Here is a 15,236-nt window from a genome sequence, read left to right on the forward strand (position 1 = left end):
AAGTTAATCAAGTATATTCAATCCCTTATTTTTAATCACTTAAATGATATTGAGAAGAGGACCAGCCACCCCAGTTTTGTAAACGAAAAAAAAAACAAGCAATGTCAAAGACACTACTTTCTTCCACAATGGAGCTGCACAAAGGAGGAAGAAATACCATGATTTACTTGACTAAGCCTTACTTAGGAGGCTCTTTACTAGACCAACTAAAAAGCAAGATCTAGATAGAAGCACTGTGAGTTTCTACAGAGGTGTAGGTGACTGTATGCAGAAGAGTTAACAAGGTCAGCCCGCTGGAAAAAAGGCTAATGCTCCAGTGGGCCACCTAGCTTATGTGACACATGACATAATCCTCCCACCTAATGCCGCTCCGCTAAGTCTTCCATGGAGAACTGCAACTCCTTCCCAGCACGGTTCTCGGAGCTGGACACGAAGAGCAGGGAGAAACGCTGCGAGAGAAGGGGACCACATCCAGAGAGAGGAACCTGCCTGGGAGGAAGCAGGGACACCGGGCTCGGGGCTCAGACAACCGCCGGGAGGAACTGGCAGTTCCCAAACAGAACGAGCAATAAAGTGCTTGAATTGCAGCAAGGGAGACTCACATTATCCAGTCGAAAATTAGCAGCAGAGTATTTAAGGACAAAAATAGGCCGCTTGGTGCGGTTGCGGAGTCTCCATCACCGAGGTCATCAGAAGAGCAGGCTGCACCAACAGCAGCTCCACCACGGTTGTCTCCATGGGCCAAGAGAGGGAGAAATGAGCAAGATAAAAACAAGGGTGGAATGAAACTTCAAATTACGGTTTTATAGCCCTGATAGGAGGCTCTGGAACATTACATCCAGCTCTAGTATCACACTTAAGACAGTTTAAAATGTGCAGAAGGAACTGAAGAACTACCCAACTGCCAGAGCACATGCTTCCAGTACCTTAGAGCCTCATTTTAGATTATGAAAAAGGAATTTGAGGGGAATCCTGTTATAATAGACAAATACCTTCACAAAAATAGATCATCAGGTTCTAGTGAGCTCCTTAACAAAAAGCCTACAAGACCCACTGCCCAGCTATTCAGCAACAGCATCTTTGTTACAGACCAGCATTAAAGACAAGGATTTCGATAAGACTGTGGCAAAGCATTTTTCACAAAGTAAGAGCCTCTTTTAGACTAGCAGCAAGTCTGGCTATTTGTCTGGCACGAGGTTTAAAAGGTAAAGCATGATAATTCAGTTATATGGTTATAAGCAGTACTGTGACGTGTGGTTGCTTGGATTTAGGTCTGCTTCCAAGAGTGCAATAATAATAAAAATCAATCAAGTAATTGAATGGCATTTCTGAGATTAATCACCCACTTTTTGAATTTGTATCAAGGTAAATATTTACCTATTGGGGTGTCCACTGGTACTTTAAAAAGCAACAAAGCTCTAGAATAAGTGAGGTCTCCTCAACAAAGTTCCCAAGGGGAAGAAACGGGGCCGCCAGCTGCGTGCTGCTGCAGCAGCCTGCTTGCTGCTCACCCACCTGCACCCCCTCTCCTGCGGGCAGGACTGGAAGGTGGAGAAGAAGCAAGCTAATTAGAAGGGTAAATACACAAAGTAGCCCTGGGACACAGAGCCATCCTCTCTGCTGCTCCCACCACTATTTTCTAGCATATTAAGGCAGCTGTAAGTCTTTCCAGTAGGGTTTCCCTACAGGCAGACCAACTAGACCGGATGGGTCAGCAGAGCACAGAGGGACGGCTTTCCAGAAAAGTGAGCTTTATTTTTTATTTTTTAATTTTAAGAGAAAAGGAAGAATCACAACAACCTATTACAGAGGCAGGCGCAATAAGTGACAGAAAGACATCTTCCTCCAGTGACCCTCCTGTAGTTTAACCAAAGGGATTCCTGCTCTGCTAAATCCCAGGAAAGGGGACACTTAAGGCAGACTCTTTGGCATTATTTTTTTCCTGATCATCAGCTAATATAAAGACTAAAAAACCTTGATTTTGACAAGTTCAATTACTTGGGCAAACTATATAAAAGAGTGCATTTGTGGCAGAGTGAGGGATGGGACAAGACAAGCAAAATAAAATACCAAAAAAAAATCCTGTTATTAAGAAAGAAACACATAGGTCACAAAGAAAACAGGAAATTCTTATCTCATCAGAAGAGCTCATTCTTAACTTGAGAAAAAACTAAGAACACAATTATTTGGGAAGAAATTTTTGCTTTTAGGGGAATAACTCAAGTGTCGTCCTACTATTCCACTACACCCTATACATAAGTCATTTTATCAAAACGAAAGCTCACAAACACTACCAGGGTTGGGAGTAACCTCCTTGAATGGATTTTTTTTTAATACTATTTTTATTGGTTCATTATTTTTATGGTTTCATTAGTTTTAATACTATTAGCATTGGTTCATACCCCCTAGGCTTTAAGAGAAAACAGGCACGGAGTACCGCACGCTAACCTGACTCGATTTCTTCCCTATTGTCAGCAGCACCCTACTGCCACAGAGGACGAGCCGCGCTCACTAACAGGGAACACCAGCACCCTGCTGACTTCTGAGCCCCACAGCTGGCCTCAGACTTCGACGTACACTCGAAACAGGAAATACATCTAAACACATACACTATGTTCATAAGTTGGAAGCCACAAAAGGCAAGCAGCACACACGTTCAAATTCCTACTTGAAAACTCCATGTGTACTTAAGCAATAAATTCCCGTAGACCATCACTAGTCATGTTTGGATCAACTCCTAGGGACCAAAGCAAACCCCATAGAACCACCAGATTTTTCACCTGATGAAAAAACGGAAACAAATGCTCAGAGTAACTTATAGCACCAAAAAAAACCCACTGTTCCTCTTCATTTTCATAATGAAGACATAAAATACGTCAGCCAAGTTTAAAAACCACACTAGGCAGAATATTCAAAGTGTTCATGATTAAGTGTCATGATTTCCCCACAATTCTGAAAACAAGTAAGCTGGGTGGCCAGTGACAGCACTTCTTAAAACATTAAATAGTAATTAATATTTAACTTTGTCACTTTGCAGCGTTCCTCAGTGCAAAGTTCCTCCCTCTCCTACATAATGCTTCAAAACTAAAGCAAGGGGAGAATAGCGTACAACTATGGTAGCCTGTATTCAGGACAGAAAAAAATCATGTGCATTTTTTCCATTGAAACATCAGTAGTTGTTATTTAAAGCAATGCCCATCTGAAAATCATGGGTGTTTAATTTTGTCTATTCTTATTGCCGTGTTGCAGACTCTTCGCCAGTTACTGCACTGACATAAAGCCCAGCCAGCTCCAGCCTGCTGTTCCAATCTGTCTCGAATCACAGCAGACACCAGTACAATTCCCCACGGACGCCCTGAAAAGGAGCAGAGAATGACAGCTCGTGGAGATGAATCTTGGGAGTAGCAGGGAAAAAGGAGCGGAGATGAAATAAAGACGATCACACAGGTGTAACTGCAAAGTTTCTTCTGAGCGTAAAGAAGTGATCTGCGTCTTGCTGAGAGATGAAACAATCTGAATTCATCTGATGCCTATTCTGGTGGAGATTTTGTTTTCGAATACTCATCATCTATATCCACGTACCTAAGTTATGGCCATTAAAACAAAGCGATGAAAAACTTCTAGTCCACCTCGGCTAAGCCACTGACTTGCCATCTGTTGTGCTAGCAGCTTACTGAAGATAAGCAGCCTGGAAGCATTACGGCAATTAAGAAATCTTTTGGTCATTAACTCCACACCAATTAAACACTAAAAGCTGGCAAAATTGGACTGTGGCTCAGATCTGCTGTTCATGGCAAACTCTTGTGTTCCCAGTGACTGGCTTCACCATGCAACCCAGCGTTAAAACCATTTACTTGGGCACTTGTCTGACTAGGAGCAGCCTTAGCACTCACGGGAAGTACATGTTCCAGAAATATTCACATGCCCACAACGTACTTCATACCAACTTACACAACGACACCATTAATCCCCATTGAAGAATGCCATGTTTAAAAACACTTGGATCCATGCACACACGTGTACGAGCATGCATACACACTCAGATCTACCCGTAAGAGAGTCACTGGGCTTGTGTCACCAACATTAGTGTTACCCAAATTCAGAGCCTCACATCCATCTCAGTGATAAACTCCCTCCAAGTTTGAAACAGCCCACGACTGGGTTTAACACGGTTACACAATTCGGAAGAGGCTCCTTAACTCCTTGAGGGTCACAAACTAACCGACGTTTGCTGCGAGAACTGCTAACTCCAAGTATCTTCACATCACGCGATCACCGTTAGCTTGCTGCATCCACACCAAGGAGAAAAAGACCACACAATACTCAAAAACAGCTGAGCTGCGCTTGCGTACAGCTCAGTGGTAGCGCCACGTTCCTGGCTTTGGAAGGGTCCTGCTCTGCGAGCTCAAGCCACTATTCCTGCACCTAGAAAACTGAAAAAACAATGTTTTGGCTTTCAAAAACCCCTTAGTTTAAAAGCGAAATTACTTTAGTCCCAAAATACAGCACAAAGCAAGACGTTTGCAATGCCCCCAGTTCGTGCCCTGCCTCCAAGGCACCAACGCAACTGCTTGCGCTACTCAGCCTTTGAGAGAGGCATTGAAGAGGAGAAGCAGGAGGCAGAGCGCGTTCCAGCCTGGCACCCTGGCCCAAAGCTGCTTCTTTTGCTCTGGAGGAACAGGCGTTGAGGCAGCACAGAGCTTAAAGCAGACCAGGAGTCAAGGCAGAGCCTCACAACACTTGGCAGAACATTACATCCAATGCAGTTTCAGTGCTACATACTACAAGATACACCCTAATAAAATAATAGGTAGATTTTCAAGCCTCCTGGAAGACATCTATTAATGCAAACAAGTGGAATTTCATCGACTGCGTTCTCTTCTTTTCCTTACGTCGCCGACATGACCAAGTTTCAGCCATGTCCTTCACAGGCTTGGAGGCTGTCATTAGGTGATGCATCTAAAAAGCTTACTAGTCAAGTTCAATTAAAACATAATGCCATGCTCAGTGGAGGTTTGAGTCTTCACCAACTCACTCGCCTATCTCACAAGGCTGAGCTTCTTTTCACTTAACATCTGTCAATTTCGTGATTTTACAGTTCTTTCTCATCCAAATTAACTCTTCTGCCACATCATCCAAGAGGGATGAAAATGCCATTTTGGTCTCCTTCTGTCCTTCCAAAGACCCCATCCCCATTCACTAGCCACAAAACAGACTTACCCTTCTCTCAGCTTACCAGATCTGTGATGGGCACCTGCTTCTTCTGACAGATGGGAAGAGGAAAGACGACAACCAAAAGACAAGACCAGACCCTGACAAAGTGGCTACATCCAAACTATAGCAAGATGCTGTTCCTGGGTCACGTTCAGACCTTGGTCCAGTTGACAGGTATCCAGGTTCCCAGTTCCTAAATAGCTGCTGGTGGTACAAGGAGATCATTTGATGGACGAGGCTGAACACCAGCTCTGGGTTGTGCACCAGCTCAGGCAGCAGCCAGCCACGTTAGCACCAAAGTGTGCAAAGTCCACCTGAGAGGCAGATTATTACCATGAATCAGATCATTTATTAGCCCAGATGGCCCGTCTTAGACGAAAGCTGGCTCATGAGATGGATGGTCCTCACACAACCTGCTGCACCTGTTTTTCCCCTCTCCCCAAAAGCTTTCTGAATGTTATAACTATAAGGGATTGCCACTACTGTACGCCTCCTTCATCCTCTGTAGAGGAACATGCCCCTGCTATCCTTCACTCTCCAGTTCCCTATCTGGGGAATAATTTCCATGGTCACTTCTGCCACACTTGCAGATCTCCTAAAGAAGGTGAGTGAGCAGACCTTGAGGGGGAGGGAAAAAGAAACACCTCATCAGCACCACCTGGCAATTATTTCACTGCTGTAGACTTAAGCTGCCAGTGTTTACATCCCTAATTAAAGAAGCTACAGATAGTCCGTGGGGGCCCTTTACACATTCACAGGGCAGCTACTGGATTTATTTACTACAGGTAACACACCAACCAACCACACACAACATAGTAAACTGCTATCAATCAATGGCATTTAATACGCTAGCGATGCACGCACCCGTACACAATGTCTAGGAAACCTACCTTCTCAGCATACGCACAGCTGGGAAATAAACCAGCCACTGCCTCTGCACTGCTTGGTTTTGCTTTAACTTTTAAGCGGAGAAGCTGCTGTTTCCAAAGTGAGCAACAAGTTAGGGATGGAAGTGAACAAAGCTGACATTGCGATGCGAGCTGTGATTTCACTAACACCCTGACAGCGTAGGCATAACAACGTCTAGACGAATACAGCCAGGTATCTAAAGATGTAGCTCCAGAACAGTGAAGTAGCCTGAGCTGCTGGACACTTCTACCCCTCCTGCCACCTTTCCCTGAAGAAGAAGAGGAAGAGCTATTTAGAGCAACAAACACTGCCCCAACAGCTGATCACATCCTCCATCTGTTCGCAGCTCCACGCAGACCACTGAGCTGCTGCCAAAGCAGTTAAAAAAAATCCAGCAGCTTTTTCTGAGAGCAACTGCCATCCATGCACGTTCCCGGCGATCTGTCCTCACTCCTCGTTACTCCTCCTGCAGCAGCACGTCACCTCCCACAGCCACACTCGAGGCCCAGAAGTCCAAGGCTCTGGATTCAGCAGCAATGATTTCCGTAACCCTGGGAAGACTTCGTTATTTAGCTGGGTGACTGCGGTCTCACGTTTCTGAAGTTCCTGCAGACACACACACTCGAGAAAGCTCCTATAACCCAGTCCGTCAGACCAAGGTGTTAAAGGGTCGCTACCATAAAGATCGCTTGTGCGAGAGGACCTGCTTTGTGGTGCTCTACCATAAGACTAACGATCTACAGAAGCATTCACAGCCCATTTGATTTTATTTGTCTGGGTCTGAAGGGAGACTACACACCGCAGTATTTCTTGGAAGTAGCCCGAGCTTTTCTTCCAAGAAACGCACAGTAGAGTCACTCTTTCTTTCCTTCCAATAAACGAGCCAAGCTATTTTTTCAGTTTTAAGAAGTGACCGAGGTTGCGATGAGGCTCACTCATCTCAACCCTTCTGAGCTTCCAGTTTTATTTTTTAAAGTGAAGAAGCCATAACTGAATAGGCAGGCCCAGGATAAACAGGGCCTCCCACAGAGACTTCCATAGTATCCTCACCTCTGGGTGTCCAGCTTCTACCAAAGTCCCCTGAGGCTTCCTCTTATAAAGGGTGGAGAGAGACTTGTCTCCTACAGCATGATTCAGAGCAGGAATGCCTCCTTCCCAGATGCTCAAGCACCCCCTGTTATTACCAGGAATTCTGTGATGGAAAGAACATTTTCCCAAGTCATGCAGCCTGCCCAACAGAAGCTAAGTTAATTACATAAGCACACGGCTAAAGCTCCTGCTCCCAGACAGCCTCTCTCCAGCTCCATCACCAGTCCAGCAGGAACAGCTTCATTCAACAGCCTCAAACAGGCTCACGAGGCAACCCCAATAATTTGTTCCCCTGAAAGCCGCTGTGTAACGCGGTGCTCAGACTGACCTCTGCACCACTACAGCAGCTGCACATGCTATATCCGAATTATTTGCTCTAAGGAAAGTATATACTTCAGGAGAATTACTGTGCTGCTCAGAGCTTTCATCCTGCTTCTGGTGTATTTGCTCACATGGCTATGAGGTGAAGGTCAGTAATGTCAGAGGCTGCCTTGAAGTTTAATAATATAAAACCATCAAGTACCACTCGTGTCAAAGAAATAATGGCATATTTATCTTATTGCATTCCCTGACAAGCCTCGACTGTTGCAGTTCCCATAATAACATTAAGAGCAGCATTACAGATGTCATTTCCCATTTGAACTCTTCATTTGCAGCAGAAGAAACCTGAACTTGTGGATTGAGTTATTAACAGAGAGAGAGTTAAACTGCAGCATTTGACTAACTATTTAACTTCAATATTCCCTTCTTTTAATTATCCTCGGAGAGCTTCACATATGACATACCCTTCCTCAAAACACAGCAGTCCAAATCTACCTTGGTCACTATTCGAATAAAAACTTGGCACAGGAAAGGAAAATGTAGGAACTGTTTTCATCACTTTAATAAAAGTGAAGTGACCTCTTCCCAACCTTGAAGGAGCCTCAACAAATACTTGATCTTCTTTGATTACCTGTACCCATATGAGTGCTGGAACACTGCCTAGCACATCCATGAAGCGCTGTCCATCCTAAGCAAAAACAAGTTCATTTCCAATTATTTCTCCTCATAACTTCTTCATGATGCATCCCCAGCAAGCCTCTATTTCTTGAGGAGCACCCCTACAAAAACCATAGCAGGGACTAAACATTACCCGTGCAGGCACCAGATGCCATCAGTCTGAATTTCAATGTGCACTCAGCTCTCCTTGCCAGGCAAGTAGAGGAAGCCTGGATCCCTTCATACCCTGACTGTAAAGGAGAAGGGACCCGAGGGCTCCCCTCATGGTGGGATACCACTACAAAAGGATATGCACTGTAAAAGAAGATCTGATATTATACGCATAAAATGACACTTCAGGTATTGTTTTGTATCAGAAAATTGCAGGACAGTGACTGGTCAGAACCCTGAATGTTGTCATTAATACCCACCCACTTGACAAGAAACCTAATTTCATGATAACCTAACTCTGAATTAAATCAGCAAGGTTTCATTTTCAGACAGGAAACAAAAGTTTGGAAGGGAATGGAGTCAGTCTTTTTTTATAGTCAAAAATATCTTTTTAATTTCTTTCAACCATTTTGCAACCAACACAGCAAGAAAAAACCCACCTCCTTCCTAACAAAGCCGTAGCAGGCTACTTCGCCAGTACCGATTAGGCACCGCTGAACCAGATGCAATTTTGGCCACACTTTCCCCATGTTTCATTTAACAATTCACAAGCGATTATTCCCGTTATCAATTGACCATGATAGAGCAGGTGCAGGAGGTGGGGGAGAAATGGAGCGATCGGGGATTGGAGATCCGTCAAGGTCAGGAGAACACAGGAACACGCTTCCCAGGAGCGGCATTACCGGATCCGAACGGAGGGATACGAGGCGTGCCTGTGGTCCCCGACCTCTTAGCTGAGAAATACCTTCACTGATCACAGGAAGATGCTAAGAAAGAGCTATTAACGTGAGTGTTATACAACCATTAAGCTTGTTTTAAATGAAGCTAACTAGAACGCCTCAACCTAAGTCGCAATAAGATTCCCTTTCTAAATTAGCAAGGTAACTCAACCGTACCACCTAAAATCAGTCCTAATAGTTTCAGCCCGTTCTGTTACATCTCCTTTTATTAAAAAACAAGCAGAGCATAAGCTCTTCAAGGCAGGGACCGCACCTCCATTTACAGGAAAAAAAAAAAAAGAACGAATGAATTGCATTTAGTTAGAGGAAGAAGCGTGCTCCTGGACTATCAAAAGACTTCTTTTTCCTAAAGTATCATGAATTTTTAGAATTACCCATTCCCTCAACTCGAGGTTACAATATTATTTTATTAGAATTACCAGGTTTACCTGAGCGTTGATAAAAAATGGCTAAAGTTTATTTGCCTTCTTTGTTACCTATGTACAAAAGCTAGGTATTTGTTGAACTCCTGAGTTCGTGACAAAGCTCATCTTTTATATGCTATTTCTTTTGAATGTTTGGATCATGGAGGGGTGAAGAGAGAAGAAAAATCTCCAACAAATCAAGCATAGATATCGGTGAAGTGCAATCAACTGGAGCACTGAACTACAAAGCTGCTGAGAAAAAATGGCCTACAGGGTGGCAACGTATGGTCTGCCATGAATAGAATATCTATTTAGGAAACCCATCTTATAAATAAAGGAATAGTCCGGTGGAACAGCTCATGGAAATTCTAAAAATCAACAGCTCTCAAATGCAAGAAGGTTTAATACATTGCTACAATTTACTGATATAAATGATACTTGGAGAAATGGAAGCGAGAGCATTGTAAAATGGCTACTGAATTATTCACCTCGATAACCTACAGCGACTGGTCAGCCACGGAGCCCCAGCCCTTCGCTCCCAAGTACCTGGGCACGCTAAGGAACTGCCAGCTCTCCTACGGCATAACCCTGGGTTGTGCAGCTGTTGATAGGGACTGGTGCTGTAAGATGCAGTTGGTTATGATCCAAGCACCAGCCAGAGAGCTAAAGTGGCAAGTAAATGCAATGCATTACTGAATTAAAAACAAAAACAGGCAGCGGTCTGTTTAAATATATACATAAACTCTCAAAATATTTCACTTTTCTCATTACAAATCGTTGTTATCCATAGGATACTCAACTCCTCACTCCATGACACTGCTACTAACAGTTCTGTAAGGAGAGGAAATACAGCTCCCAGGGCCGTCTTGCAGGAGCGCCGCACAGAAACGAGTGACTTGGTTTTCAGTTCCAGGTTAATTAGACATAGCTACAGGTTTCCAAAACTGAGATACTCCCTTGCACTGAAAACACCGCCGTCGCATCCTGAACTTCCCTATCACTCTAAGCATCTGAGAGCGCTGTACAGGATGAATTCTGATGCTTTAAAGCATGTGCACGGGGCAACATAGCTTCCAGGAAGATTCCATTAGGAGTTGCCCACTTGCAGCCCACAACAAGACGTTGCATGTACTCTAATGCAGAATTTAGCCTACAGTCTTAAAAATAATATTCCAGATAAGACACATAAAAGCCTCAATTAAAATATATTTGTTAGCTGTAACAGTCTCAGCTCGAATTTTAATACTGGCACATGCGCTTTTAGTTCCAACCATAAATAAAGCCATTTTATAACTCTGTTCAAGCCATTCCATAAAATGTACTGAATGCGTACCTTATCCTGAAAATTACTGACAGACAAGAATGCAGAACACACACAGTGTCATTTCTCAAGCCTCTCATTTCATTCTGTACTTCAGACAAGTTCTGGAAGAAGCATTTAAAGAAACTTCAACAGAAGAACATGCCCAGAACATCCAGCATGGATGCCATAATATCAGGGAAGTGATGAAAGATGGAAACAAAGCATGCTAACAACTAGAAAACACCACTGGAAATTAGAAATTGTGCCTTTTTATTAATAATTTTATATATGTGTACTTTCAAAGACATTTGTCCAGCAGAGAACTGGCTGCTGCATTCTCTTACCCACTAACAGGAACTTCAGAATATTCTGAGCAAGGTGAAAGTAAAGCAAGTCTGGGTACTACTTACAGCTATTAGCGTGTTGCTTACTCTCCATGCAGCCAAAACAAACATCGCACCTAATTTAGAAGTGATCAGTCATGTAAAATACACAGTTTTCTTTCTCAACTCCATCCAGAAGCAACATATGGCAGTCTTTCAGTCACAGAACGCAGCCTTGTTTTGACCACGTACCCCTAACTGGTGAATTACCGGCCATTAAGGACAGCACGTTTTCAAGCACCTAACAGTCATTTAATGATGTTTTAGCATTTAACTTTTTTCAAAGACAAAATCTTAATCTTGTTCACTACTGGCAACTTCTTGCCACAACCACTGGTGAGGTATTGAAAGTGTCAAGGAAGAGGTCACGGAATCCAGCATGGAGGGAGGAAGCAGCATCAACTTGAAAGGAGCATCTCTGAGTTCAAGCATTTCCCTTTTGGAAACTGAGCACTGGGGATTTATCTACCCTCATTATAACCCACCTCTAGCACTTACTGTTTCATTTAATGAGAAACCCATCACTGGTTTATTCTACGCTTAACTAATTGATCTGATAGATCTGTTAAGTCCCTGTCCGTCCATCAGTCTTCCGAATCACATGTACCATGCTAACAAGTAAAACACAAACATTTGATAAATTGCATACACGTCTTAGAGTACAAGCAAAAGAAATCAACTAAGACAAAGTTACAACGTGTTCAAATTATATGTTGTGCATACTTGAAAGAGTACAAATACCATATTGCTACAAGTAATATATCAATCTATTTTCCTAGAAATCTAGTGCTGAAATACGGCATTTAACTTGGTAGATATACTCTCCAAGTGAAGACCCCTGAAGACTAAGAAATTTTATTAAGAACTGCCTAGTCTAAAAGGAAGAAGAAATATGAAGCAGAAAATTTAGAAGTGATGCTGCCCTTAAAAGAGGAATTTCAGAAAAAGATCTGATCCAGTACAATCAGTTTCCAACCAAAGTCCTGGCCTACACCTAACCACAAGATAGAAAGAGATCAAACTATCAGGGACAGTGAAGCCTTTGCTCTTCGAATCACAGCAGTGAAGCATTCTGCCTATCGCTCCACTGCTCATTTTGTTCCCCTTGCATTACCATGTTTATTCCAGCAATACCTAGGAGCTTGTGCCTGCAAGAACTTGCCGTCTAAGATGTAAAAGAAAACAAGAAGCATCTTCCTGCACGAGGTTTACCCAGAGCAGAGTTCAGTGATGATTGGCAAAGTTACAAATAGCTTGCCCATCTCTTCACCATTACGCACATCATTCTTCTGGATATCTAAGTCATAGAAGTGGTACTGTCCGAAACAGAAATTACACCTGAAATAAGCATCAGGTTAGGAGACATACAAAAACGGTTCCTCTAAACCACTGCGGGCTTCAGGTAACTAAATACGATAGCCCAAAAAGACGAGCGTTAAAGAAAAAACAAGTTAATCTACAAATACCAAATGGCTTGTCGACCAGCAAAACACAAAATAACGCTGACACCAAAACCAGCATTCGGTACATCACAGTGTTTTAACCACCCTGTAACAGAAGAGCCATTTCTTCTGCTCCCCTCACATGCACCACAAGTTTATGAGAGCAAGAGAGGAGGCAGAGCAGGCTGCACGACACACAGGGAAGCCTGAAGATGCTGTCAGCAGGAAATCCTTCTGTAAATACGACACCTAAACGCAACCTTCGTGCGGATAAAAAAAAAAAACATGAGGTAACCTTTACGGGAGAAAAGCGCATGAACTTATTTACTCTTTTGTCACCCGAGCTAGCAGGACACCTTGCTCAAGGCTTAATCCTTCGGCAGTGCCTCGGAAGAAAGGCCCAGTGACCCACCCAACGCGCTCCTGACGGATTTCCCCCGTTTGATGCTGGATGCCGAGGGGCGGCCGGCTCTCCCCCCCGCGGCCGCTTTCCCTCCCGGCTCCTCCGTGAAGGAGGGGCCTGAGGCGAAGCCCCCCACGGCGGGGGAGAAGAAAAGGGGGGGGGACGACGACACCGGGCACCGCCCCCCCAAACCCTTCGGGACCACCGCCCACCTTCTGAGGGGGGGGTCCCCAAATCCCCCCCCTTCATAAAAAAGGGGGGGAGGGGGTTCCCCACGCCCCCTTACGGCCCCCCCCCGGCCCCTCAGGCCGCCCCTCGCGGCCGCCCCCTCCTCACCTCGCCCCCCGGCGCTCCGTTAGCGGCGGGCGGTGCCGGCAGGAGGCCGCCCCCGGCGCTCGGCGAGGCGGCCGCCGCCTGGCTGGCGGCCCGCACGGGGGCCGCTCCCGCTGCCGCCGCCGCCGCTCCCGCTGCCGGTGCTGAGGCCCCGGCCCCGGCTTTGCCCAAGCCGCCGGCTCCCCCGCCGCCGCCCGGCCCCGGCCCGCCGGTGCTGCCGAGGCCGCCGCCCCGCTTGTTCTTCCGCCGCTTGGCTCCGCGCTTGGCGTCGGCCGGGCTCATGGCGCCTGGCAGCGGGCGGCGAGGAGGAGGAGGAGGCGGAGGAGGGAGGGAGGGGGGCGGGAGGGGGGCGGCGAGGAGCGGGGCGCGGCGCCTGTCACGGCCACGGGGCTGCCTCGGCCCCGGCGCCGCGGAGCGGAGTTACCGTCCAATATGGCGGACACAAGGGGAAAGTGATCCCCCTTTACGTCGCGGGGCTCCCCCTGGCGCTGACGGGAACCCGCCCCGCGGGGCACGCCGGGAAGACGAGTTCTCGCTCCCGCCGTTTCCTTCTGTCTCTTCGGGTAAAGGACTACAAGTCCCGGCGTGCACCGCGGGAGCGGGCTGGGCGCGGCCGCTGATGTCACCCGCCGCCGCGGGGCGCGCTGGGAGCTGTAGTCCCGCCCGCCGCCGTTAGCCCCGCCGGCCGACGTTGCCACCCCGGTCAAGGGACTACACCGCCGCCCAGAAGCCGGCGAGCACCACGTGACGCGCGCCCCCGCGCCTTAAAGGGGACGCGGCCGCCGGCCGCTCCCACAGGGGCCGAGGCGCGAGGGGCTCCGCGCCGTGAGGGGAGCGGGGCCGAGCCGCGGGCTCGCCGCAGGCAATGGCGGCCGCCTCCCGCGCTCCGCGTTCGCACAAGCACCACAAAGGCGCGGTCAAACGACACCGCTGACCACGTCCCCTCAATAAAGAGTCACGGGGAAGCCACGTTTTGCCCCCGATGTGTGCAGGCTGTGGGCGCAGGGAGGCATCGAGTCCCCGGGGGGAGGCTCAAGATGGAGGTTGAGCCCCGTGGGCTGGTGGCATGGCGCCCTGCTCTTCACGGGGCCGGGTGGCAAGGAGAGCAGGCCTGCCGCACAATGTGGCCAACCCAACCCATGGCATCACCTCACAGCCCAGAGCTCCTCTTCCTCACCACCGGCCTCAAGCCCTGCTGTCCCTTTCTCCTGCTAAGCCGCAGGAGAATCCCTTCACCTCACGGCATTAACTCCCACGTACATCCCCCCGCCATAAACTGCCACATAACCCCCCCGGTGCATCATAAGCCATCGGCCAGCAGCATTTCCTGCGATTGTTTTGCCCTGGTGGCACAACGTGCGGTCGCACAGATGGACGTGGAAAAGACAAAATGCTCCAGCGCGCTGCTTTGATCTGATGTGATGGCCTGACGTAAAGTTATAGGTGGGGTCATGAAACCTGGCGATGATTGACTGCAGTGTAAAAATCTCATCGAGTTGTTAAGATTTTGATGGCCTGTGTGGTAGCGGTGGTGGATCTGGCTATAGCTCGGAGACACCGGAATATTTTCCTTCCATTCACTGCAGCCACGCAGCACGGCTGGACAGCTGCTTGGCTGAAAGACACAATGCCCATAAAACGTTTACAGGTCACAGAAAAGACGGCTCTGGAGCTTGGGAAGGGAAATGGAAGAAAGCACTTATTCCAGTGCATCCTGACGAGTGCTGGCAGCTCCAGTCATAGCCACCATCCATGCTGAAGCTGTTCCAGGCTTAGTTTGCCCTGATACGCATGAAGGAGCTTTGCAGGTACACGCAGGCAGCTGTGAAACCAGGAGAACATGTTTTTTCGTTATGTGGTCTAATAA

At 46.9% G+C, this 15,236-nt stretch overlaps 1 protein-coding gene across 2 annotated transcripts in view; it reads right to left on the reverse strand.

Moving 5' to 3' along the window:
• FAM193A (family with sequence similarity 193 member A) overlaps positions 1-14,050 on the reverse strand; it is a 77,632-nt gene extending 63,582 nt beyond the window's left edge. The window contains exon 1 of one of the 2 annotated variants that reach the window (XM_083833006.1): positions 13,373-14,050. In XM_083833006.1, the coding sequence (XP_083689132.1) occupies positions 13,373-13,651 (279 nt within the window). In that variant the 5' untranslated portion in view covers positions 13,652-14,050. The remainder of the gene's footprint in view (positions 1-13,372) is intronic. The other variant, XM_083833005.1, reaches the window with a different exon arrangement.
• Between the last annotated feature and the right edge of the window lie 1,186 nt (positions 14,051-15,236).

The sequence above is a fragment of the Anser anser genome, assembly GCF_964211835.1.
Source record: "Anser anser genome assembly, chromosome: 4".
Lineage (NCBI taxonomy): Eukaryota > Metazoa > Chordata > Aves > Anseriformes > Anatidae > Anser > Anser anser.